The sequence below is a fragment of the Pelophylax lessonae genome (assembly GCF_965119305.1).
Source record: "Pelophylax lessonae genome assembly, chromosome: 1".
Classification (NCBI taxonomy): Eukaryota; Metazoa; Chordata; class Amphibia; order Anura; family Ranidae; genus Pelophylax; species Pelophylax lessonae.
In genome coordinates this window covers 741307882-741334737 of record NC_138768.1, presented here as the reverse complement: position 1 = coordinate 741334737, position 26856 = coordinate 741307882, and the positions used below count along the sequence as shown (strand labels likewise).

The 26856-nt window shown below is 42.8% G+C and overlaps 1 protein-coding gene across 1 annotated transcript in view; it reads right to left on the bottom strand.

Moving 5' to 3' along the window:
• Window positions 1–26856, bottom strand: part of SCFD2 (sec1 family domain containing 2) — an 876258-nt gene that overhangs the window by 508176 nt on the left and 341226 nt on the right. The window contains exon 5 of the mRNA XM_082272617.1: window positions 18823–19072. Coding sequence (XP_082128743.1) covers window positions 18823–19072 — 250 coding nt within the window. The remainder of the gene's footprint in view (window positions 1–18822; window positions 19073–26856) is intronic.

Here is a 26856-nt window from a genome sequence, read left to right as displayed (position 1 = left end):
CTCTTTTCTGCATATTCGAATATGCAGTGATTGTGAAACAAATTTCCATGACTTTTCCAAAACTTTGTGGGTTAAATTATTTTCCAAAACTTTTCCAGACCGGGAAATAGCCATTTTAAAATTCCATGACTTTTCCAGGTTTTTCATGACCGTACGAACCCTGCCCCTTACATACTTGTGCAACATAAAAGTGGTGCAATTTTACAGTGATTTTGCTGCAATTTTGGTGCGATTTTGCAGCGATTTTGACTGGACTTGAAGCAATGCCTGTGTAATCTTGACGTCTATAGACCACAAAATGCATCAAAGTCAGACCAAAGTAGTTCAGGGATTACTTTGAATTTGTTGCGACTTGAAGTCATATAGATATGAACACTACTCATCGTAAATCCTAGAGTACGACTTGTCATGCGACTTTGCAGTTCCAAGTCGCAGGACAAGCAGCACAAGTGTGAAAGGGGACTAAAGGATTTTTAGGTAAAACCTGGTGTGTTGCTGGTTACACTGCCATGTCATTGGCCCCAACCTCTGTCACTGCCATTACACTACTATTACGACATAAGCAGGACAAAGTAGGAAGTATTCTACAACTGTTAAAGTCCAACAAACAAAGAATTTTAAGGGCTGGAGGCAGACTACTGCATTTATTCTGTGACAATAAACAGTAATATCTGGAACAGCAGGGAAGACAACCAACATGTCTCAATGCTGAAACCATCAGTGGTAAACTAATTGTTGTGCTTATCAGTACATTCTATTATTCAATACAGTGAACTCTTGAAGGGCCCTGTTAATATTAAAGCATCTTTATACATGCAATGACAATATCGCTACTTATCGTGGGATAAAAGGTCAATGGCTAGTAAAACAAAAAGCGTTGTTCAGTATAAAGTTGGACTGCTATTAGCCCTGATATTAGCTGCCACACATCATTGCAGTGATTCCATAGTTTTGTAGCATCCTCCAGTAACGGTAACCTTGCAGACATCAATGTTTCACCTTATAGCCTAAGAATGATGGGTAGATATTCCAAGATATACAGTAAATTCTCAGTTTGAGTTCATTCCATTAACTTATCCCGGGACAATGATTTAGGCATTCGGAACAGAAGAACTAGATATTTCTGTTGTCTACCATCCTGTGTTCTGACTTATTAATATGTAGGCATACAATGAGTGTCCAAAACGTTTGCTGAATGGTCCAATATCTCAACAGAAACATGGGCCAGGTGCACGTGCATGCACACGGCCATCCAGAGACATGTCGTGAAGCGCCACCTAGCGTGTAGTACATGTGACCGTCAGGGTGAACCCACTGCGGCAGTCCAACATAGTGTGAGAGGTAAGATCACAGTGTAATGGAGCAATGAGTGAACATCAAGTTATGCTATAAATTGGGGAAAATTGCGACGGAGAGGCATGAAATGTTGGTGCAAATGTACGGGACGGAAGCCATGAGCAGAAAATGTGTTTCCGACTGGTTCAAAAACGTTCCCGACGGGAATGAAACTACTGAAGATGAGTCACGTTCAGGTGGGCCATCAACATGCAGAACCCCAGACATTATTGAGCGAGTGTGACAAATGCTGGCACGAGATTGGCGACTGACTCTACAATTGATGGCGGAGGATATGGGCATTAGCAAGCCCGCAAAGATTTGAGTAAGCGGAAGATCTGTTCCCGGTTTGTGCCGTTCAAGCTGACAGACGAACATAAAGGAAAGTGGATGGAAACCTCCAGAGATTTCATTACCATGTATGACCAGGATCCATCCTTTCTGCGAACCATCGTCACTGTGGATGAGATCTGGTGCTACCAAATCGATGTGGAATGCAATTGGCAATCGAAGGAACGCTGTTCCCCATCTTCCTCGCAACCCAAAAATTCCATGTCTGAAGAGCCCCATGAAATACGCACGTTTTGCAGATGTGGCGGCAATCCAAGATGGTGTGACAGTGATTCTGTGATAGATTCCTAAAGAAGCCTTAGCTGACAGTTTTCAGAAGCTTTATGAACATTGCCAAAAGTGTGTTGTGAAGGATGGTGATTATTTTGAAGGCCAGCAAAGGTAATTTGTTTGTTTTCCGATACCATTTACCAAACTTTTTAGACACACCTCCTATTACTAATACATTTTATCCTAAAGTGAAAGTGTGGGGAAAACAGCTAAGCCCTCGTTCACACTGAAATTGTGCCAATGTTAACAGGGCTAAATGTTTACCAATAATTATTATATCCACCTGCGCTTGGGCACAAAGATTACAGTAAGCAGCAGACACAATTTGCAGACAACAAAAATCAAGATACTTATATAGAAGTGCAGCGCTACACATTATTACAAAAAATAAAAAAATGTATCAACAGATAACTATAAAGTCCTCCAAAGTAGTCTTTGGAAAATATCCAGTGGATAGCCAGTTATGACCACCTTGAGTGTGCTCAAAACCAAACAGTGGTGCCAAGGACTTTCTAGTTATCTGTTTTTTTTTTTTTTTTTTGTAATAATGGAAAGTGCTACACTTTATATATTTATGTAGCTAAATGTTCAAACCTGACAGATGTTGGCGTAAAATGTCTTGCCTGCCAACAAATCTGTAAGTTTTGTTTTAGCTAGTTTCCTCATATAGAATTTCATGCAAGACAGCACTGCTAGGAACTGACCCCACTTTTCTTTATTGCAGATAAAGCAATACAACTTGGTAAAGGACAGTTCCAACCTGTGAATGGCTAGTGAAGAAACAGAAACACACTGATTAGGTCAACCATGTGCTCTCCCCTCCTTTTAGCCATGCAAGGCAGTAAATCCTTATTGGCTTACAGTGCTGCCTCTTACTATAAGGCACTACTATGAAGCCAGACCGGAGTACTATTAAAATATATTGAGGGATACTAATAGTTATATACAGTAACTGGCTCGAATATTGGCATTTCTTGAACAAATGATGGAAGCTCTAATGACAGGTGGAAAATACACTCCCTGGCCACTTTATTAGGTACACCCTTTTAGTAACGGGTTGGACCCCCTTTCACCATCAGAACTGCCTCAATTCTTTGTGGCATAGATCCAACAAGGTGTTGGAAACATTCTTTAGAGATTTTGGTCCATATTGACATAATAGCATCATGCAGTTACTGCACATTGGTTGGCTGCACACCCATGATGCGAATCTCCTATTTCAGAACATCCCAAAGGTGGTCTATTGGATTGAGATCTGGTGAGTGTGGAGGACATTTGAGTACAGTGACCTCATTGTTATGTTCAAGAAGCCAGTGGTGAGATGATTTGAGCTTTGTGACATGGTGCATTATCCTGCTGGAAGTAGCTATTCGAAGATGGGTACACTGTAGTCATAAAGGGATGGACATGATCAGCAACAATACTCAGGTAGGCCGTGGTGTTTAAACAATGCTCAACTGGTACTAAGGGGCCCAAAGTGTGCCAAGAAAATATCCCCTACACCATTACACCACCAGCCTGAACCATTGATACAAGCAGGCCCAGGACTGGGAAAAAAAATAGGCTCAGGCATTTTGGACTGAGCAGCCAATTTTTCCAGGGCCCAGGGGGGGAGGGGTGGGGTTTAGTTTGGTCGGGCGTTTCCTGGGTGGTTGGTGACAGGATAGTGCAGATTCAGTCCTCCGCACTGTAATATAAAGGGGGCATTGTGATAAAAAGGTGATTACAGTGCCCCTTTACAATGCAGTCCCCTTTACTTTACAGTGCCCCTAGAATTCACAGCCCCCCTTGCAGTCATGCCCCTCCCCTTTTCCCTCTAATCACAGTGCCCTCTTTTATTCTCTGCTTCCCCTGCACAGTCTTATCTTCTGGAGGGCAGAGGCAGGATTCAGCCTGTGTGTCCTCTCCTGTATCTCACGCCCCTTGACAATGTCATTCTATTTGCAGGGCAGTGCAGATCTCTAGCCCCTAGCACTGCTTTCAGATCTGAAAAAAATTCCATGCATGCTCCTGAATACTCATACACATGTGTACAAACAAACCACATCCCTTGAAAAATAAAAATCCAAGAAAAGTCACCAAGATTAGAATATTATTTGGAGATTTTCATGCAAAAGAGCCACATGGGAGGTGGAAGAATTGGACACACTTATATTCACATGGATGTCTACAGATCTATAAAGAGTAGATTCATGCACTAGACGGATCGTTTTAAAGACATTTTTCTTCCAGAAAGATGATTTGCTGTAAAAACATCAGTCCTGTGTGCAGGGAACCTTAGGCCTTGCTCACAGGGGCATACTAAAGTCTATGCCCATGGAGGGCTGTGGTTACCTGCACAGGGGACACACAGGTGTGCCATGCATCCATGTGCAGTCAGTCCTAGTGCTGTAAAATGACTGTCAAGACTGAACACCCCTCACCCCCATTTACCCCAGACTGACCCCCCCCACACCCCCATCTACCCCAGACTGACCTCTCTCACCCCCATCTACTCGAGATGGACCCCCCATATCCATCTACTTGAGACTGACCCTCATCTACTCTGGACTGACCACCCCCATCTACCCCAGAATAACCCCCCTCCACCCCAGACTGACCCCCCCACTCCCATCTACTTAAGACTGATCACCCCCACCATCCCCAGACTGACACCCCTCCCCCTCATCTACTCGAGACTGAGCACCCCCATCTACCCCAGACTGACCCCCTATCCACTTGTAACTGACCCCCCCCACCTACCCCAGACTGACCACCCCCAATCTAGTCGAGACTGAACACCCCCACCCAAACCCCAATCTACCCCAGACTGACCTTCCCCACCTCCATCTACTTCAGACAGACCGCCCCCTATCTACCCCAGACTGACTCCCCTTACCACAAACTACTGACATCCCCAAACCCCAGACTTAAAGACACACACTCCCTGAGACACTAACATCTCCTACACCCAACTTCTGACCCCCCAGACTGACTCAGACCCTGTTCAGCTCCCACACATGAAATCACATTCCCTGTGCCTCTAATGTATGGCATAGGGCTAGTAAACTAGTGTATATCACATTGGGATCCAACTCGGCACTCCGCCACTCCATTCAATCACAGTTTGTAAGGGCTAGAGGAGCCTGCAGTGATTAGACACAGGGCGTGGGGCTTATTACTGCTCCAATCACGTACATGGGGTGGGGCTTGTGGCTCACCAGACATCTACCGCTCCTCAGTGTTCTGTCAGCGGGGGGGATCAGTGACCAGGCTGAAAGAAAATTGCACAAAGCCAGCAAGATGATTGGATGACCCTGTGTGTCTCCTCCCCCTCCTCTCTGTACATTTTAACACTGACATCGCCGCCGGTCCGGTAGCCTCCGTCATCTCATCTCTGTCATCACCGACTGAGTATGACATCGTGGAAGGGAGAGGTGGCACAGGCATGGTTGCATAGCGGGAGGCAAGTGGCTTACCTCCTGCTGTGTGGCCCAGTCATCAACAGGCCCTCCTGTTAGGGAATGCGGCCCCAGCCCTATGGCCAGTCTGGGCCTGGATATAAGACAGGATGGATCCATGCTTTCATGTTGATGTTTCACATCAAATTCTGACCCAACCATCTGAATGTCGCAGATGAAATCGAGACTCATCAGACCAGGCAACATTTTTCCAATCTTCTATTGTCCAATTTTGGTGAGCCTGTGCAAATTGTAGCCTCAGTTTCCTGTTCTTAGATGACAGGAGTGACAACAGCTGTGGGCTTCTGCTGCTGTAGTCCATCTGCTTCAAAGTTTGATGTATTGTGCGTTCAGAGATAATATTCTGCATAACTTGGTTGTAACGAGTGGTTATTTGAGTTACTGTTGCCTTTGTATTATCTCAAACCAGTCTACCCATTGTTTTCTGACATCAAAAAGGCATTTTGGTCCACACAACTGCCGCTCACTGGATATTTTTTCTTTTTCGGACCATTCTCAGTAAACTATAGAGATGGTTGTGCGTGAAAATCCCAGTGGATTAGAAGTTTTTGAAATACTCAGACCAGCCTGTCTGGCACCAACAACCATGCCACATTCAAAGTCACTTAAATCCTCGATTCTGATGCTCAGTTTAAACTTAAGCAAGTCGTCTTCACAACATGTAGATACCTAAATGCATTGAGTTGCTGCCATGTGATTGGCTGAATAGCAATTTGTGTTACCAAGCAATTGAACAGGTTTTCCCTAATAAAGTGTCTGTGTATTTGATGTCTATAACATAACTCAGCCTGGTATTAGAGAGCTATTGAAAAGGGAACAATGCCTGTTTGTGGAGCTAATGGCCTCTTAAGGGCACAAGGCAATTAATAACATATATAACAGGCTTGGTGGCCATTCTGTGTAAATCTCTTGTCAGGCAGGTCATGCTAAACAGCATTGCTAGTGTTGTTCTTTTGATAATTGCTCGAGAAGTCAAGGGTCTATTTTTGTGGGCATATTAAATAGACTATATAGCCAACTACAAAAGAAAAAAAAAACGGGTTTGTTTTATTCATTAGTGCTCCCTTTATTAATATTTACAAAGTTCTTCATCCTATCAGTCACTGTGATCACACTATTGACAATGTTACTCAATTAAAGCCGGTTCACACTGAGGCGACACGACTTCAGGGGGCGACCTGTAAAGTCGCGTGCACCGCGACTTCGGCGCGACTTGCAGGGACTTCACATAATGGAAGTCTATGCAAGTCGCTCTGAGGTCGCCCCAAAGTAGTACAGGACCCTTTTTCTAAGTCGGAGCGATTTGTGTCGCTCTAATTAGAACGGGTCCTGTACTACTCAATGGACCGCGACCGACCGCGACTTGTCAGGCTGACAAGTCGCGGCAGTGTGAATGGGCTCTTATGAGGGCAGAAGGAAAAGACAATGCAGTCTATGGGAAAACCAAGGCTTGGTTTAAACAAGCATATGTCTCCATGAGGACCACAGGCAGGGAGATATCTGCCCATCCTCTATAGTAGTGTTTCTCAACCACCGGGCCGCAGCCTCCTGCCTGCCAGAGTCTTTGCAGAGCCGGTGTAATTTTGTTTGTGTGTGCCTGCACTGACTGGTTTCCCCTTGCTGGACCGCAGCTTGACAGCTACCGACGTATACCGGCTCTCTGCAAAGTCTCTCTGTTTGGTGCGGTTTAAATTCTGTGATGCCTGATAGGTAGGGGGTACCTACAATACAGACTACAGAGCAGGATGCAGAATGCAACAAGAGAAGGGCTGCAGTGCTATGTAAATGGCCCTCTCTCATAGCAGCAAGATGTAGCTGCAGCTAGCAAGTTATATATTAGCTGAACCACTGAAGAGGGGGGGGGGGGTTGCTGTTAATTACAATTTGCTGGGATTAAACCCATGCTACAGGTGCAAAGGTTTGAGTTTTTACTGGTGAAAGGTAATGTATGGTGCTACTCAGCAGTGATCATGGAATGGAAGAAGTGAGGTTTCTGATGTCAATTACAAATTGCTGAGTTGCTAGGGTTTAAAATTATAGTACTCTTGTATGGATTGGAAATTGTTGAAGAATGGCATTGAAGGGGTTGGATGCTATTGGGTGATAGTTTGATTACCTAATTTAAAAATATTTTTACCTGTAAAATATGCTGTTGTTTTACTTAAAATGCAGCTGTGGTGTCATTTTAGGCCCATGTCACACTTACAATTATGTTGCTGGTAGCAAATGACCAGTGATAGGTTCACTAACTAGATCAAAAAACAAATGAAGCCATACATTATATACACATACAAATGAAAAAGAATACATATTTTGCAATTCCATATTATTATTCTATGGGTATAAACTTTTTTTATGTACTTTGGGGCATGAAAGCTTCTTGAAAATGGTATTGTTGGGGCATGGGAGCTTTTTGTACTTTGGGGCATGAAAGCTTCTTGAAAATGGTATTGTTGGGGCATGGGAGCTTTTTAAAATATTTACTGGGCCCTGGTCATATAAAGGTTGAGAACCAATGTTCTATAGTTCTACAGCCCATCTCTGTTTCATTAGTGACTTTACCAAAAACAGAGGTGGCACATGCGCATAGACAACCCTTCTCTTGTGCTGTCACTGAGCAGAACGAAAGATGGGCCCCTTTAAGCTCTGTAAAATTTCCAGCTGAAATAGCAAGCTCGGCACTAGTAACTGTCTTCTAGAATATTCCAAAACAGCCAATTTTTCACCCAAACAACAAAATTGGCAGGATCGGGTTAATTATAGCCATGCCAAGTCATACAAAGAACAGCAAGTAAGCAGCTCTAGAATTACAATGTATAAATCCTTTCATTCTCATTTTATAACTTGACCACAGAACTTTATAGAACTGCACTCTTTGTCCATTAAAGGTTAAAACTAGTTTGTCACTGGCCCTTTAAATTTGCATGCAGGAAATGTAGAGGTTACGATTACAGGTAAAGAATTGTTTTACAATGTATTTTTTGAAGAAAGAGAAACAAAAGAAATAAATCCACAGCTTGAGCCTAAACTCTACCCTTGAGGATCACCAGGCAAGAGAGATTGTATTAATTTTAAGAAGGTCTAAGTAAAATTCCAGATGCGTCAAAAAGACATGTATCAGCTTAAGCAAGGACCGTTGTGTTTAAAACCCATCAAACACATCAGTGAGTGGTTGACGTAATGCATCAACGTTCTGGAAGAAATAAAACTTTCACAATATATTATAGAGAAAAAAATTTACATAGCATGAATCTCCATTCACTAAAAAAATAATAAGGATGAAATGATGTTTAAGAAAGGTAAAGCAGGCAACTTATAATAAATGATGTGTCAGGAAACAATGTTTGCAAACTCTCTTGAGTATTGTAAGAGAGCAGTGAACCGATATAGTCAGGAGCATGACAACGATGGGCAATATTCTATTGGCTCCCTGCAATAAGCTGACAGTTACTAATCACTAATTTAGGAGCGGCAAACTGGCTCAGGGGGAAAAAAAGAGAGAAAGCAGAACACAGAAATAGGAAAAACTTGTTTAGAAATAACAACCCAAAGAATTAAATAAACTCTACAAAAAGTGCCCTGGAAGAGACCTAATTAAAAGTGAATATATAAAACTCTACTGGGGGCGTGTCCGGCTGGCAGGAGGGATTGCTTCTTTCTAGATGAGTTCAGTCACTAAAGGCCATTTAGGGGCCAAATCCAGCGACAGAGTTGCCCCTTGTCACTCACTACCCTCATACCTCAGACAGCACTGCATTTAGCGAGATGCGCAAATAAGGCTCCCTGCGTTCTGCACGGCAGAAACTGAAAGATTTTTTTTATGCCAGCTGGGGAATGGGTTTACCAAGATGGCGCAGGCCATGGCTGCAGAGGAGACCTCTTTATAATCCAGCACATCGGCCTCCACGGCATGTACAGCTGTGGGCTGCTCTCCCTCTGGAGACTTTGAACTTTCTCCCCTAATTGTCCTTCCACACGGAGCCCTGATAAGTTTAAGAAGGCAGAGCAGAGAGACTCACACAGGGATAACTCTGACATGGAGGATAGTGCTGCAGAGCATTCCACCCGGCCTGCTCTTGAGAAACTTCCTTTCTCATCTCAGCCTTTGTCAGTGGTCAATATGAAGATATTATGATTCCACTAAGAGATTTCATGCAAATTGATATGACGAAAATGCTATGCCCTATTAATGCTACTGTAAAGGATATGCAACAAAGAATGTCCCATGTGGCGCATGAAATGGACTATGCCTTTTGTGCCCGTAATAACCTTGTGGATGCATATCAAGAACAACAAAAAGATTTACAAAGAATGGCGGTGAAATAGGCAGATATGGAAGACCGATCCAGCAGAAATAATATCAATTTCCCCGGTATCTCTGAGTCATTTTCTGCAAATTACCTGAATGGTTTCCTGCGCCAACTGCTCTGCAAGCTTGAGCCTGGGACTATTGATATAGAATTGATCATAGATAGAGCACAAAGACTGCCAAAACCACCCTTTCTTCCTGACATGGTGCCACTAGAATACACTACTATCACATCAAAGAAGAAGCCATGCGTGCCATGAGGAAAAATCCCCAACTGGATGGGCAATTTACAGGCATCGTGTTATATACAGATCTATCTCAAGCCACCATTTAGCACAGAAAAGCTCCTTAAGGTCACCAAGGCTTTAAGAAATCACAAAATTGTATACCGATGGGGGACCCCATCAAAATTGACCGTACACATCAAGACAAAACAGTTTACTCAGTTATTCTCACTGGAAGCCAGCCTACGCTATCTCAAATAATGGGGAATTCTTAATGTTGATGTTCCAGCGGACGAGAGGCATGGACCGTTCAAACTTAGACATGAATGGTTGTGATTTTTCTGGGAGGTCTGCTGGTTAGGCTCCCCGCACATCTCTATTACATGCTATCCTTTCAGAGAATTTTTTTGCAACCAAACTCCCTAAGTGTTCCCACAAACTACATACAGATATTTGTTTTGCCAATGCGAGTACTAAACACAGTGGAGTCCTTATTGCGATCAACTGTGGGTATAGGAATGTATATATGGGATTGTGTGCTTATTTATTTATTCCCTTTTATTGGTTGAACCGGATGGACTTGATGAAGCTGTGTCAGACTCCTCCAGCCTGTGTCTTAGAACAAAAGGGAGACGAAGTCCACATCAATAAAGATGTAATATCCCTCCTCCATTGTGTTTAACTGGTTAGTTGGCATGGAGGAGGAAGGAGGGAATGGGCTGTCATTTACCACTGTGCATATGCCCACATGTGTGACTGTGTATAGTCACATGGGCTGCTCAGACGTGATAGGGAGGAAATACTCAGCATAAAAACTCATTGAGAACTGAGCATGTGCAGTAGCTGCCAACACTGCTCAGCAAAATCCCAAACTGCATTGGGGACATGGACAGAAGTAAGAGATAGAGAAACCTCCAATCTCAGAAAACGCCATTTTTTTGGGGAAACGCGTTGGGTGGGGACTATGTGTGACATCATCAAAGCCGTATTAAACAGATAATATCGCGGCTGGTTCATTTACACTGCACGCTTATCTTTGCCTTAACATAAGTGTATCTCTGTGATGTTACAATAAATAATTTAAACTACTAGTCTTCTCCCTACTTTATATATGTCATCCTGATGAGTGGATTCCATTCGATTCACGACATGGGGACATACTGTTTGTGAAGATATAGTCTGGGAGAGAACTCTGATTCTGATCTCTGCAATCAAGATCTATTTGTTTTATTTGGGTAAGAGGCCATCCGCTTTTATTCAGGATAACTTTTTCCACTGGAGCACTTTTGGAATATTTCTGTTGTGAAGCAGGCAGCACTTTATTCTGTTGATAATTTTTTAATGGACTTTATTTACTGATTGTTTTTCACTTTTGATGTTCACTGCACTTTGCACAGCATTTTCAGCACTTGCACTTTATACATGTACATGTATCTGTATCAGGTTATAACTAGTCTAGGTTGAGTGTCACGGGTGTTCTGCTTAAAGAAACAGTGCATGTTTTTTACATCAATTTATTGTTTTTCATATGTAAACATCTTATTGCTTTTCAATATACTGTTTTTTCATATATCATTATATTGATGGGATCAAGTCCCAGGCGATTGCTATTTTTAAAGGAACAGCATACCATTTGTATATGTGTATTGTTTAGTTTCATATCCAGGATTTGGATTGCAACAGTTTCACAGTGGCCTAGCGCAAATTATTTTTTGATTTGGAGCTAGAGAACAGCAGGATCAGCCAGGTTTTTTTGCAGAATACAGAAAACAACTCCCATAGTGATGGAATGAACAGTGTGTAATACTTATAGTTTTTACTTATATCGATTTTTTATGGTGTGTCTGAAGAAAAGTGTCAGTATGCGGCTGGACATATTTTTTTCTCTTTTAAAAGTAATTTTAATTTTGAATACATCTACTACACAAGGTATCTCCTTTTGTCAATTTGTTTGACCTAATGACTTCTGTGGAAATTACATTCCACCTGCATAAACGTATAGTCCACCGGCCTATTAAGTTTGTGGAAGTAAAATAATGGAGCCCTGGGAGTGTGGAGGTGCTCCTTGTTGAAAGCTGGAGGTAAGTGCAGTGACTGCTGGGATTTTAAGGAGGTAGAGAGCCATATCTCCCTTCTAGATTGTACGCTCTAACGAGCAGGGCCCTCTAGTTCCTCCTGTTTTGAATTGTATTTTAACTGTATTGTCTTCCCTCACATTGTAAAGCGCTGCGCAAACTGTTGGCGCTATATAAATCCTGTATAATAATAATAATAACAATAATATCTGGAGCATATGACAGATATCCCCAGGTCCAGAGGCTAGTCTACAAATGCTGTAAGACCAACCGAAATCTTGAATTTCTGAATAAAAGAGTATAACAAATGCATGGCTGTAGTACATATTGAATTCCTGATGAGAGGTCAAAAATGGGGTGTGTTTTCAGTAAATTATTGGTAGGGTGCACAGAAATCTTGAATTAAAGAGTATAACAACATCATAGCCATGTTGTATATTGGCTTCACTTTTTAAGCCAACCATTGGTAGCTTGCACACATTGAGAAATTTTTTTTAGCAGTTTTTCAAATATTGATATGCATGTTTTGAATTAGCACAAAAAATGTACATATAATAATTTGGAAAAGCTTTGCTAACAGTTTATTCGCAAGGTGATAGAATTGTGGTGCTGCATTTTACAGTTATTATTTAAGCAATGAATTACACTGATTTTGAACCACGTGTAGCTGCCTTACTTTAATTAGCTTCAAAATTATAGATGTTTATTAAGTTTGTAAGGGATTTTAGGCAATATCATCAGTTCCCTTTAATGTTAAAGTGTATGTAAACCCTAAAAATTCATTTTTTATGTATGCTCTCATCTGGTCTGCTAAATACATACAAAGAGTTTTGTTATACATGTCCAATAAGTTCAAAAAATACCCATCAATTTTGACAGAAAATGTGTGATCTAATAACTTCCTGTGCTCTCTGTTTGTGTGTAAGGATGGGTTCCTGAGATAAAACTGGGGGGGTAAGGAGAGGGCCTTGTCATTTGCGATTTATTTTATTTATAAATTACAGGTACTTATATAGCGCCATCCATTTACAGTATGCAGCACTTTACATATATATATATATATATTGTACATTCACATGTGTATTTTGTGTAACTAAAAGGCAGGATTTATCCACTCATCGGCTTGTATACAATTTTAGGGTAATTTTTAGGTATTTTGCCAAGGCATCCTGGTTAAAAAAGGCTGTTCTAGACTATCAATATTAAGGTCAGAATACTTTTAACGTGACAAACATCCTAAATCTTACCATTGTTCTAAACATGGTTACTGAAATATCCAACCATTGGTAAAGACATTATGAATATATTATTCTTATATTTATTAAGGTCAAAATACTTTTAATGTGACGAACATCCTAAATCTTACCATTGTTCTAAACATGGTTACTGAACTATACAACCATTGGTAAAGACGTTATGAATATATTATTCTTATATTTACTATGTGCAACAGGAATAAACTCCCTGAAGAACTTAAAAACTTAGACTTATCTTTGAAAAAAATACAATGAACTGGATATTTTCTGTCTCCTATTTTAACTATCTTTTTTTTATCCAGTGACAAAATTCCACACAGAGTTTCTAGTAAAATTTACATACTATAATGCAAGAAATAGGCCACAAGACAAGAGGGAGATGGTAAAAAAACAAACAAAAAAACAGGAAACTATCAGAGAGAAGCGATGAAGATAAAAATGGATTTTTGTAAAATCTTACCGTAAAATCCTTTTCTCTTAGCTCATCGACAGACGTAGTCCTCGGTGATACACCACCTTCGGGTTATGTTACCTCCGCAGGAGCAGGACTAGACAGGAAATTAAAAAGCTCTGGCCACACCCTAGGGGCAGTCCCAGAGGGTATATCCTCTCTGTCTCTGCCTCAGCAAATCAGTTATGTGAAAAAGCAGTGCTTAGAGAATTTAACCCAACCCAACTCCAAAACAGAGGGGCGGGGACTACGTCTGTCGATGAGCTAAGAGAAAAGGATTTTACGGTAAGATTTTACAAAAATCCATTTTTCTCTAGCGCTCATCGACAGACGTAGTCCTCGGTGATACACCACCTTCGGGACGTCCCAGAGCAGTATCACAACTGAGGGGTGGGAAAATGGAAATCAATCCCAATCTAGAAGGCCCAACCGGTGCCAACTAGAAGTTTACAATGCTCATCCTTAATGATGAGACTCAACCAAAAAAAGAGAAAACAATTTTTTTTTTTTTTCAACAGAAAAAAACCCTCGAGGTAGACCACCGGTCTCCTCAAATTGCGGCCTGCAAAACCTTGCGGCCAAATGAGGCATCCGCCGATGCCGTCACATCAATTTTATAGAATTTTGTAAAGGTATGTACCGACGACCAGGTGGCCGCCTTACATACCTGGACCACTGACGCCTGATGGCGAAAGGCCCAGGAAGTACTGAGCGCTCGAGTGGAGTGCGCCCTAACAGGGAACGGAGGACTCTGACCCTTAATAGAATAAGCCTGTACCACCGTTTGTCTAATCCATTTGGCAATGGTCGCGGCAGATGCAGGCAAACCCTTTCTGGGGCCATCCGTGATCACAAAAAGTGAATCCGTCTTACGGAATGATTCCGTAGCTTTCAGGTATACCCTGATTGCCCGAACCACATCTAAGGAATGCAACGCATGTTCCCAATGATGCTTGGGCTGAGGACACAAGGAAGGTAGTACAATATCTTCATTCAGATGAAAATCTGAAACCACCTTGGGAAGAAAAGATGGCTTAGGATGAAGTACTACCTTATCCCTATGAATCACTAGGTATGGTGACTGGCATGATAATGCAGCCAGTTCTGACACCCTGCGAGCAGAAGTGATAGCCACCAAGAAGGCCACCTTCTGGGATAATGTAAGCAAGGGAATCTCCCTGATGTTTTCAAAGGGAGGTTTCTGTAGAACCGACAAAACCAAATTAAGATCCCAGGGCGGTAAGGGCGCGCGGACTGGAGGAGCCAGGTGCCGCACCCCCTGGATGAAATTCCGCACCAAGGATTTGGTAGCTAAAGGCTTCTGAAAGAAGATTGCTAATGCTGAAACTTGACCCTTGATGGTGCTCAAGGCTAGCTTCTGCTCAACCCCTTGTTGCAAAAAGGCCAATATTCGAGTCACCGAATAGGTACGTGGAGGAAATCCTAAAGATTCGCACCACGCAATATAAGTCTTCCATGTGTGATAATAGACCTTGCTGGAAGTCGCTTTCCTTGCTTTAATAAGGGTAGGAATGACTGAAGTAGACAAACCTCTGTCCTTCAGTACTTGGGTCTCAATGGCCAGGCCATTAAAACCAGCGACTGTAAAGCACGAAGGTAAATTGGTCCTTGAGACCACAGACACTCCCTGAGACGAAGTTCCCACGGAACGTCTGCGACTAACATGTCCAAGTCGGCCAGGCCGGCTTGAGGAGGCCAGCCTAGAATTTCTAGGACCACTGGCGCTGATTGGATCTGAACCAGGCGTCCCTAGAGGTATCTGGCCCCGACCATCCGAGAAAGTCTGGTCGTTTTCTGTTCCCACACATTTATCAGATACCTGATAGTTATCAGGAAAGGTGATCTTTTCTGGTTGAACCTCAGGGACCGAAGTCACCCGACTAGAGGCTACTTGGCCTATCTGGTCAACCAGATCCGATTCCTGTGAGGTATCGGGACTAACTTAGGAAAAGGTAAAGGAAAAGATCTTTTCAGGGAACGGTAACTACCGCTTCCTGTGGTACTTAAATGTTGGAAGGGAAGAATCGCACCGGTAGTAGTGGTTGATGCTCGATCTAATGTCCTGAATACCGGTGAAAACGTCCCCCCACCCTGAAACCGGGTGGGGGCGCACCTTCAGGCTGTGTACTCCTTTGCTTCGGGTTTGGCTGGGTTGGTCCCCTTCTTGAACCCTCCTGGAGGAGTCTTGCCTTTCCCGCTAGTACCAGCCGGGCGCCCTTTATGGGCGGTAAAGAAAGGTCCTCGCTTGTTGCGAGGTCCCTTAGCTTTTGCAGCCTGTGGCAAAAAAGTGCTCTTGCCCCCAGTGGCATCCTTAATGATTTCATCTAGGTTGGCCCCAAATAGACGATTCCCCTGAAAAGGGAGATTGGTCAAGGTCTTTTTGGAACCTAGGTCAGCTGACCAGCATTTTAACCACAGCACACGTCTGAGGATCACTGCTAACTTAGATGCATGCCCTAATAGGGGAGTAGTGTCCAAGGCTGCGTCACAGATAAACTGTAGCCCTTGTATGATCTGTTCCATCAAATCAGATGTCTCCTGGGGAATATCTTTTCCCCTAAGATCTTGGCGTACCATTTTCGCCCATTCCGTAAGTGTCTGGGAAACTAGACCAATAACCATTACTGGTCTAAATGCTGACCCTATCAGAGAGAAGATGGTGCGGGACTCTGCTTCCATCTTTCGATCCACCGGATCCTTAAAGGACGAAGTGTCCTCCACTGGAATAACCGTGGCTTTATTCAGCCTGGAAATAGGCGGATCCACGACTGGTGGTACCGTCCATTTCTTAATGATGGATTCCTCAAACGGATAGCGTCTAGCAATACGCTTGGAAATAGTAAAGGTACGTTTAGAATGCTCCCATTCTCCTTTAATCTGATTACCAAAACATTTAGGTACAGGAAAAGCCTTCGCCGTCTTGATGGGCTTATTAGTCCCAAAAGGCCTCTCTGTTTCAGTTGCCTCTGCCGGTAAAGCCTCAAGTTTTAAGGTTTCTTGCACTGCCACAACTAGTGCGTCCACCAATGCTTCTTCCTGAATTATAGCGGGAGAAGAAGCGTCCTCCTCACTGTCTGAGGGGGCTTTACCTGGGATAACAGCCCTTGCAGAGGAACCTGCAACTGCCGTGACCATCTATGAATCTGAGTCAGAGGTGTCAGATGGTATAGGGGTAGGCGGGGGTCGCTTCCTTGACCCCCGTCCCTGACAGGCCGCCTCCACCCGAGCCACCATAGACTCCAAAATTGCTGTAAATGACTCTATACTCTGTGCACCGGCGGGTCCCGAGGCCCCCTCGAGGGAAACAGGTGGGGGAATATGTGTGGCAGGGTCCATGATAACTCCAGTCACTTCCTGGATAATATAATTCAAAAATAAAACTTTTCTTTTTTTTTTTTTTTTTTTCCGACCCCCAGCGCCACAAAAGCCCCTTAGTGTTACCTGCTAGGGATCCCTATCGATCGAGAGAGAGAGAGATAGACCCCCAGGCTCACCACTTGATGCTCAGAGTTAAACTGCAACAGCTTACAGCGCTGTCTTGACAAACAGGAAGTCTTTTGGCTGGCTGCCCAGGAAGAAAGGAGGCGGCTCCGCCCCTCTGCACGCCTTCCGGCGCCTCCCCCAAGCTCCACGAGGTGTAGAATCACCTCAAACATGGCCGCCCCCATGCTGGAGACACGAGGCTACGCCAAAATGGCGGCTCGTGCGATCCAGCAAAAAAAAAATGGCGGCGGCCTAAACTGAATAGCGGTGTGCTGCAGGGCACACAACACTCTCTCTGCATGGGGATATGGCGTGGTTGGCGGTACCGGCCCTGGCGGACCGCGTGGCCGTTCGGGAGGCCTGCTAATAGCTGGAGATCTGATTTGGAAGGCAGTCTACATGTCCGTGGCTTCTGACTGGTAGGTAGCTTATACTTAACCCATAAGATTCCCAGAATGCCACAGATTACATCTTTAAAACATGTATACAATAGATTGTTAGCTCCCAAGCCAAGCCTCCTGGCTTTTGCACACATAAATCACACTCAAAGTAGGAGGATTTGTGACATGTTATAGGATAGAAAGGACTCTTTCTTACCATACAGAGAGGGGCCCGCGTTCACCACAAAACCCGTCAGGGAAAAAGGGGGAACATACTACTCACCATACCGGAACCAGGCGGGCACCAACTCCTGACAGTACTCCTCTCCACCGGGGCGGGAGGGCTGTCGACCAATACGGACGCCGTGACTCATGGTCTTTGGCGTTTCAGCGAGACGTTTAACTCGCGGGGTCAGTCCCTTAATGGGACTTTGTCGCGGCCGACCCAGCGCGGAGCTATGGCCTGCACGCGCTCGTAGGCTGAACTGGGGTGACCACCGGATCTCAACATCCAGCCCGTCGCCCAGTTCAGCTTTCTTGCTTGAAGATCTCACAGGAACACTGGAGAAAAAGCTGTCTAAAAAATCTTTTTAAGAAAAAAATCTTGCCAGGACCGAAGATCCCAGCAAGGTATCTAGGTCCTTACTCCTAACTAGACAGAAAATAACTGATTTGCTGAGGCAGAGACAGAGAGGATATACCCTCTGGGACTGCCCCTAGGGTGTGGCCAGAGCTTTTTAATTTCCTGTCTAGTCCTGCTCCTGCGGAGGTAACATAACCCGAAGGTGGTGTATCACCAAGGACTACGTCTGTCGATGAGCGCTAGAGAAAATTATTTTTGTATAAGCGCTCTGCTCGGTATTGACTTCGTATAGACTTGAATAAATCCTGACTCCAAGTGTATAGTTTCATTTGAACCAACATAAATGTAGAAGGGCAGGCAGCATAGAAAAAAAATTCTACAGCAAGGCTGTAAACAACATGAGAGACTGCAGCTGTAGCAAAAGGGTAGATAGGTACCTGGATAAGAAGGATTAGGCTTAGAATAGGTTGGGGAGCTTGGAAGTTTTTATGTTAACGTGAACCTGTTCTTTACTATGACCCTCTTTACACACATAGTATACTGTATAACATATTCATCTGTAATAGAAGGTCCATTATAAAATGTTATTTTTTTTCAAAAAAGTGTTTATATAAGGGACTAACCTGTTATATTCTGTAGCAGAGGGCTCAGCTTGGGCTCATCACATAAACTCTGGATGAGAACTTTCTTTACTTCCCTTTCCATGACTTCCAACTCATTATTTTGCTGGATCTCACCAGTCACAGAGTAGATATAGACCAAAAGGACAAGAATGTCCTCTATATCATACTCATCATCATTTCTTTCATTATAAGACTTAATCATAGGGTATAACTGATTGAGGACTGCTGGTAGTTCTGATTTCCCAGTACTCTGCAAAAAAAAGCAGAAAAACAAATGGTAAAACAACGCATTTCAAATGCCGTGACAGCATAAGCCATAAAAAAACAAACAGGATGCAGCAGAGTGAACTGATGAAATTATATGTACAAATATTTAACGATGCTAAGAAATATCTGGGCTTATGACTGCCAAAAGAAGATTGGAATTTCCATTTCTATGTGCCAGTACAAGCTTGATTCTATTATTGCTAGCAAGCATCCCTGGATTCCTTTAGTTTCAGATATATAAACAGATTAATACCACAACTTTTAATCATGACACCGAGGAGGGAAAATGGCTAATTGGGCCCAATTAGGACATTTTCACTTAGGGGTGTACTCACTTTTGTTGCCAGCGGTTTAGACATTAATGGCTGTGTGTGGAGTTATTTTGAGAGGACTGGAAATTTACACTGTTATACAAGCTGTACACTCACTACTTTACAGTGTGATTTAGACAGCTCTTTTAAACTCTGCACAGACAAGATCAATCTATTACTTTCCAGTTCACCTGCTTCCTGGATAGTTTGACATAGGTAATGATGCGAACTAGTTGGTAACCATGCTTCAGGCTGTTCATTTGGGCCAAGGAATCTTCTGTTTGGCAGGGTTGTCAACTGTCTTTTAATGTACAAATCATTTTTAAAAATCCCTGTTTTTTTTTTTTTTGTTCCCTTCAGTGAATATGCAAGAAGGGAACAAGTTTTAAAAAGGTTACAGAGACTGTCAGTATCCGCAGCCAGTAGATGCAGAAGCAAAGAGCCTTACGCCACATATATAGCACCACCCAGCATTAACATGAGAGAAGGACTCATGGGAGAACTATAGCTACAGCTGCTCCACATCCCACTGCCTTCTTAGCCAATGGCTGCTATAACTTGTCCCTTTCTCCAGCACACCACATTTGACTAAAAACAGAAGATGCCAAAATAGAATGGGAAAAGACACAACACAGATGTGGTATGGGCCCAGGAGACAATAGGCTGGAGTATGGCCGCAGGCAGCCTAGTTGTTTGCTTATTGGTCCTTTGTTGTTGGAGTGATGAGCTTGTGTAGTGTAAAAAGTTTCAGGGGTAAAGTTCCCTGTTCGCCTCCATACTAAATGCCCCTTAGCAGGGAAAGTGAATGGCTAGTGAGCAGGTCTCCACCCAAGAACCCAGAAGGCATCTTCAGACTTCAACTCCAAGTCTTCTTGTAGGTGAGCCTGCTCCCCCCAAAACCCCCACCCACCCCATACACACACACACTTTTGAATTGTAAAGCCAGGTAAAATTACATGTTATGGGTATTGTGGTATTAATGTTTGCTAAATATGTATAGTCCAGCTAGTCCAGCTCTCTTACAGGTTTCATAAGTTGCCTGGCATTGCTCTAAATCAAATAAAAAAACAAAATATGAAACCGATATATATATATATATACAGTATATATATATATGAACAAGGCTATTTTTAGAAATTGAGTTCCATTGGAGAAATGTAAGCAACAGCAAAAATCCATACAGATATGACTGCATTCTGCCGGGGATAGAATGAGGTCTGCTTTACATACAGAGCTGCAAATGAAGTGACTCAACTATCTAACAAGAGCTACATGTTAAATAAATGACAGCATCTTGTAATTCCTCCCAGCAGCCTTTTACCCCTGCAGATTAATTACAGTTGTTCAGAGGTTGCCAGCAAAGAAAAGGTGTACGCATTAAATACCTTACGTCTTTGCAGTTCTATGTTACTTTGCTGCCCTAGTCAACTGCTTCACAAATCCCCAATGCCAATTACTGCCCTGAATGTTACAAAAAAATAAGAGTAACTGTAAAACAAGATACATCTTTCTCCAAGGATAATACTTAAAGGATAGGTTCACCTTTGGGAACATGCAACGTGCCCACACGGCAGAATCATTTAGGCACACAGCTCTATGTATGTGAATGAACTACAAGCCCCGACATCCTTAACGGATGTCAGCTTGTAGTTCTCAATAAATTACCACAGGGCTGTGGATATACAGGTAAGCCGATACACTGACAGTGTGCAGAAGACCTGCATGGCATTCAGCGATCTGCTGATCACAGGTGCAATGCTTTCCAGGCTCCTGCAACAAAAAATAATAAATGCACATTTATTACCTGCAAAAAAAAAATGTGCATTTTTTTTTTTTTAAAGTGAACTTATTCTTTAACCGGTTGCCGACCGCCGCAAGCACATATACTGTGGCGGTCAGCCCCGGCCAGGCAAAGTGACATATGGGTACGTCACTAGCCTGTAAGCCAATAGGGGGCGAGCGCGCACCCCCGGAGGCGCGCTCCCGCCTGGCTCGTTCACGGACACCTCCGTGCGTGTGCCCAGCGGACCCGATGTCCGCCGGTCACTTGCAATCGTCCGCTGTGAAGGGAGAAAGGCAGGCGGCTAATGTAAACAAAGCCGCCTGTCATTCTTCCTTGTGTAACAACACAGATCATAAGGTCCTGCTATGTAGGACCGCTGATCTGTGCTGTTACATGTAAAGCCACATCCAATCACAGTTAGAAACACGCTTAACCCCTCCTTCCCCAATAAAGTTAACCCCTTCCCTGCCAGTGTAATTTTTACAGTAACAGTGCATATGTATAGCACTGATTACTGTAGTAATGTCACTGATAACCCCAAAAGTGTCAAAAATGTCAGTCAAGGATCCGATCTGTCCGCCGCAATGTCGCAGTCCCGCAAAAAAAAAATCGCAGATCGCCGCCATTACTCGTTTAAAAAAAAAATGACAAAAATCTTTCCCTTAGTTAGGCCAAAAATGTTAAAACATTTTGATTTTTACATTTTTTGGGGGGAATTTCATATAAAAAAATGTGAAAAATATTGTTATTTTTACAAAATTGTCGCTCTTTTTTGTTTATAGCGCATGATCAAAAAATCGCACAGGTGATCAAATACCACCAAAAGAAAGCTCTGTTTGTGGGAAAAAAAGGACGTCAAATTCGTTTAGGTACAGCGTCGCACGACCGCGCAATTGTCCAAAAATGTTAAAACATTTTGATTTTTACATTTTTTGGGGGGAATTTCATATAAAAAAATGTGAAAAATATTGTTATTTTTACAAAATTGTCGCTCTTTTTTGTTTATAGCGCATGATCAAAAAATCGCACAGGTGATCAAATACCACCAAAAGAAAGCTCTGTTTGTGGGAAAAAAAGGACGTCAAATTCGTTTAGGTACAGCGTCGCACGACCGCGCAATTGTCCATTAAAGTCACGCAGTGCCGAATCGCAAAATAGGCCCTGGTCAGGAAGTGGGTAAAATCTTCCAGGGCTTAAGTGGTTAAAATGTCAGGAATACCAATGATAAATGTGTGTGCATGGAGCTGGAGGTAATGCTTCAAATACACTAAATCCTGCAAGCGAGTCTAACAACTAAAATCAGCTCTGCAGCCAGGAACTGGGATGACAAGTAGTTGAGAGTAACCAAACAGTGCTCAGCTTGTGTTTTTGGTAGCATTCTGAATGAAATCATGCCATTAGAACTAAGCCATTTGTTAAAGTTATTCTAGTACAAGTACCATGTGAAACGATATGATAAAGTATAGTAGAGTCAGCGAGAGCCCTGTATGCGCACACTTTGACATTCTGAGGGCAAGAGTGACCAAAATAAGTTTTTTTTTATTTTTTGCTTCTGTCTGACTGTAGAGACAAGGAAAGTGTGTGTTAAATAACCCCTAAAAAATAGCAGTCTACTTCCTTTGCCCTCAGCCTCATAATATATCTACAGGGTAAGACCATCTAAGGCACTGTGCCTCTGATTACTAGTCTCATGAGATTTGGAGTAAGAGTTTGTGATGTCACTTTTGAGCTGCTCACTGCTTTCCATGCTTGGGAGGGAGCTGTGTCCTAGAAGTAGTGGTGCATGCATTCTCCTGCTTCTACTTCATCCATTCTGTGGATCTGTTCTTTTTGCAACCCTCTTGCAAATTTTTGAATATTCTACCACCAGTCATCATTTTGACAATTCTGACATAAGTCCTGCTCCTCCAATAAAATGGTCACCTCCACAAGTCAGTAATAGAGAAATAGTATGCTGCAGTGAGCCCACAGGCAATACTGGTGGCCTTATTTTGGGCACATCCCCCACAGTTCACACCCTCAATTTTATTTTGGCCCTCCAAATTCCAAGTCCTCTAGCTTAGACATATACACAAACCCTATAATAGATAAACTCGTCAAGGCAGACAAATACTAAAGGTCTAATTTTTTTTATACTCTCACCTCTTTACTATCAAATTCAATTTTCTTTGCAGTGTAAGTGCAGATTGTAGACGGATCTGCATGATACATTTTGGAAGATCTCCAAACAACAAACAGGTTGACACAACTTTTCTTTCTTCATAGATTATACTGTATACCAAAACTCCTATGCAGCGTCAGTCTATGAGAGGACTCTTGCCATACCAAATGTTAACATAATGAGGAAGATTTACTAAAACTGGTGCACACAGAATCTGGTGCAGCTGTGCAGAGTATCCAATTAGTGTCTAGGTTTAAGGGTACGTTCACACTAAGGGCTCTTTCACACGGTCCGCCTCCGTAGGCGGATCCGTGCTGCTCAGCGGGGATCGATCCGCGATCCCCGCTGAGCCGGCGGATGACAGCTCCGTCTCCGGTTGCAGTGCGGAGAGGGAGGTATCACAGCCCCCACTGCTCTCTCTGGGGAATCGGATGAGAGCGGACCGCCTGTCCGCTCTCATCCGATCCCATCCGATCCGATCCCCAGGGCGGATGGAAAATAGGGTTTCCAGCCATCTGGATTTCACGGACAGGATCGGATGCGGATGGCAGCGGGTGTCAGCGGACATGTCACCGCTGACATCCGCTGCTCCATAGGGCTGAATGGGGCATCCGATCAGATCCGCCTAAAAAACTGACAGGCAGATCTGATCGGACCGCCCGTGTGAAAGAGCCCTAAATGCGGATTTGAAATCGAACAAGTTCAGCTGAACTTGCACGATTTCAAACCCACATTTAAGTGCGAGTTCAGGGTTGATTAGAATGACATCTGTATGGATTCATGCACATATGTCTATTGAAATTGCCCCCGAAGTCACCAAAAGTAATACAAAGTCAGCGTTGCACCTATTGGGACAGTGCCGGCAATAGGCTGCAATTTGGCATGCAATTTGACATGTTAAATTGCATGTCAGATCGCACCGATGTGAATGGGGGATTATTGTCAAAGCTTGATTGAACAAGCTGAAGTTAGAAGCTGATTGGTCCTTATTTACAGCTACACAAGAGTCTGTGTGCACCAGTTTTAGTAAATCTCCCCCATTGCTTTTTCTTTGGAGAGGACTCAAATTTGTGAGGTACTTGGACAAAGTCATACAAATTGTTTAACACATTGCTTCATGTCAATTTGTGCTGACCCTCTTATTTGTATCCTGTGATATCTACAAACCCCTGTCCTGGAAAACCACACTTTAACTGCAGTGGTTAGAATTCTTTTGCGGTGAATTTATAGATAACCAGAAAATGGATCCCTCAATCTTCAATCGGAGAATGGCTAAAAGAGATAAAGATGAATACATTCCTTTATCAAAATGACCCACAATTCAGGAGAACAGATTTCCAAATATTTGGTCTCCACATAAAGCATGACCTTTTGTCTGTATAAATGTGGGAACTTAAACTTAGCTATCCCCTAGAATTGGGGAAGTATTATAAATGTTGCTCATGGGTTTGGACCCTCTGGAAATGGTGGTATCTTTCTCCTAAGATAAAGATATGTTCACACCTTGGTATGTGAGTTTATCAGAAATTTGATTACAGCTTCTAAGTTACTGCTTTAACTTTGATAATTACATTGTAGCTGATGTGACAAACACAAAAAGCCCCTACATTTTTTGAGATGTACCGTTCTTTTACTGCCTGGAAAATCTGTGCTTGATGGCTACTGTCAATGTGACCTTTAAAATTGAATTTTTTTGGAATTTTGTATATTTGCCGGCTGGTTTGGTGGCTACAAGGTTTTATTTTTTTTTACTACAAAGTTTTATTTCGCACACCAGCAAAACAATACAATTCCAGTATGGATTGAGGGTATAATATTTAAAACGGTCACACAAACATATAGTAAAATAAAGCCATAAGCATAGTTCAAAACATGAGGGTAATGACTGAGCAGAAACTGAGATTTTCAGTACTCTGTAAAGAAGTGTAACAGTATGTAACAATAGGCTCACCCAGAGGCCGGTGTACGAGTAATAAAAGGAAAACTAGGAAAAAGCATAACATCACGGAGGTTAGATGGCAAGCAAGCAAGAGTGAGGAGAAGAGAATGAACAGACTCTATAGGAAATGGAAGATAAAGAACAGAAAACTTTGGAGAGAAAAAAAAGGTGGTGGGGGAGGGAGGAGGGGTTGTTTAGGCATGCACAATCACAGTTGCTCATCCAAGGAGGCCAGAAAGGTGTTGTAGGCTTGCAAGTACCAGAAATCGTGCCAATGAAACCAGGTTTTATTGAATTGTTCCTCCTTTTGTTTTAACACAGCTGTTAATTGTTCCATTAGGTTGATTTCGTTCACCACAGTTATCTGATGGCCATGTTTTTTCTTTTAATTTCTTTTAAAAAGTTTGAAAGAGACCAGCTACTTTCCCCTCCTAGTCCTCCCAAGGGCTGTCTGATATTTTATTCCATTATACGCACTTCAAAATCATATGTTTTTTTTTTTTTTTTTAACTAAATACCCTTAACAAATCCAGGCACACATATTTTTGTATGTGTATATAAATTTACTGCACAATTCTAAGTGGAACTCTGTAAGTTCAAATTACTATTTCTATAAAAAACATTTAAAGTGAAAGTCCTGGCTATTCCTAACTATGCTTAAAGTGTTACGAAACCCAGAACCTGCTTTCACTATATCTGGTCTCCCACAGTACACAGAACATGGAAATGCAATAGTTTTAGTAAATATCAACTGATAATACCTCTATCAGCAGTATATAGCAGTCTTGTAAATTGTATCAGTGTCTGCTTAAGCTTGTAGGAGGAATTTTTATTCTCCCCTGACCCTCTGTCTGTACAGTGCTGATTGGCCCTGTGCTGACCAAATGCACTCTAACAAGAAGAAAAACAAAAAACTCTCTCTGCAAATACGCATCAAACTGAGCATGTGCAGCCTGACCCCTTAATGCTTCATTCTATCAGGAGATGGGCTGGAGGCAGTTAAAGAAGAGGAAGATCAGAGAGACAGGATCACACAGCCTTAATACACAATGCAGATGATTAACCCCTTAGGTTCCACAGTGAGTATAACAAGCATGGTTTACTGCAGATATGTCCAAACTATGGCCCTCCAGCTGTTCAGGAACTACAATTCCCATCATGACTAGTTATCTCTGTGAATGTCAGAGATTTACAATGCCTCATGGGAATTGTAGTTCCTGAACAGCTGGAGGGTCGTAGTTTGGACACCCCTGGTTTACTGCATATACAGACTGCTTCTACGGTTGTGGGTTTAGTAACACTTTAAACCCGCACCCCCCCCCCCCGCATCCAAACTCTTATTTTTACTACCCTGTGAAAGTAAGATGGGTATACCTACCTATTCTTAAGGCGCTCCAGTCCAATCACATCATCTTGCAAGTGGCTGGCTCCAGAAAAGTGGAGAGGTCGCCGACAATGGTTGAAATGCCTGTGTGGGTACGTCACCCATAGGCTTGCTATGTGCTATGGGGCATCCATTATTGGCTGTCCCTTCTCTTTTTTCTTTTTTTCTTTTACATCACGTGGAAGGCTG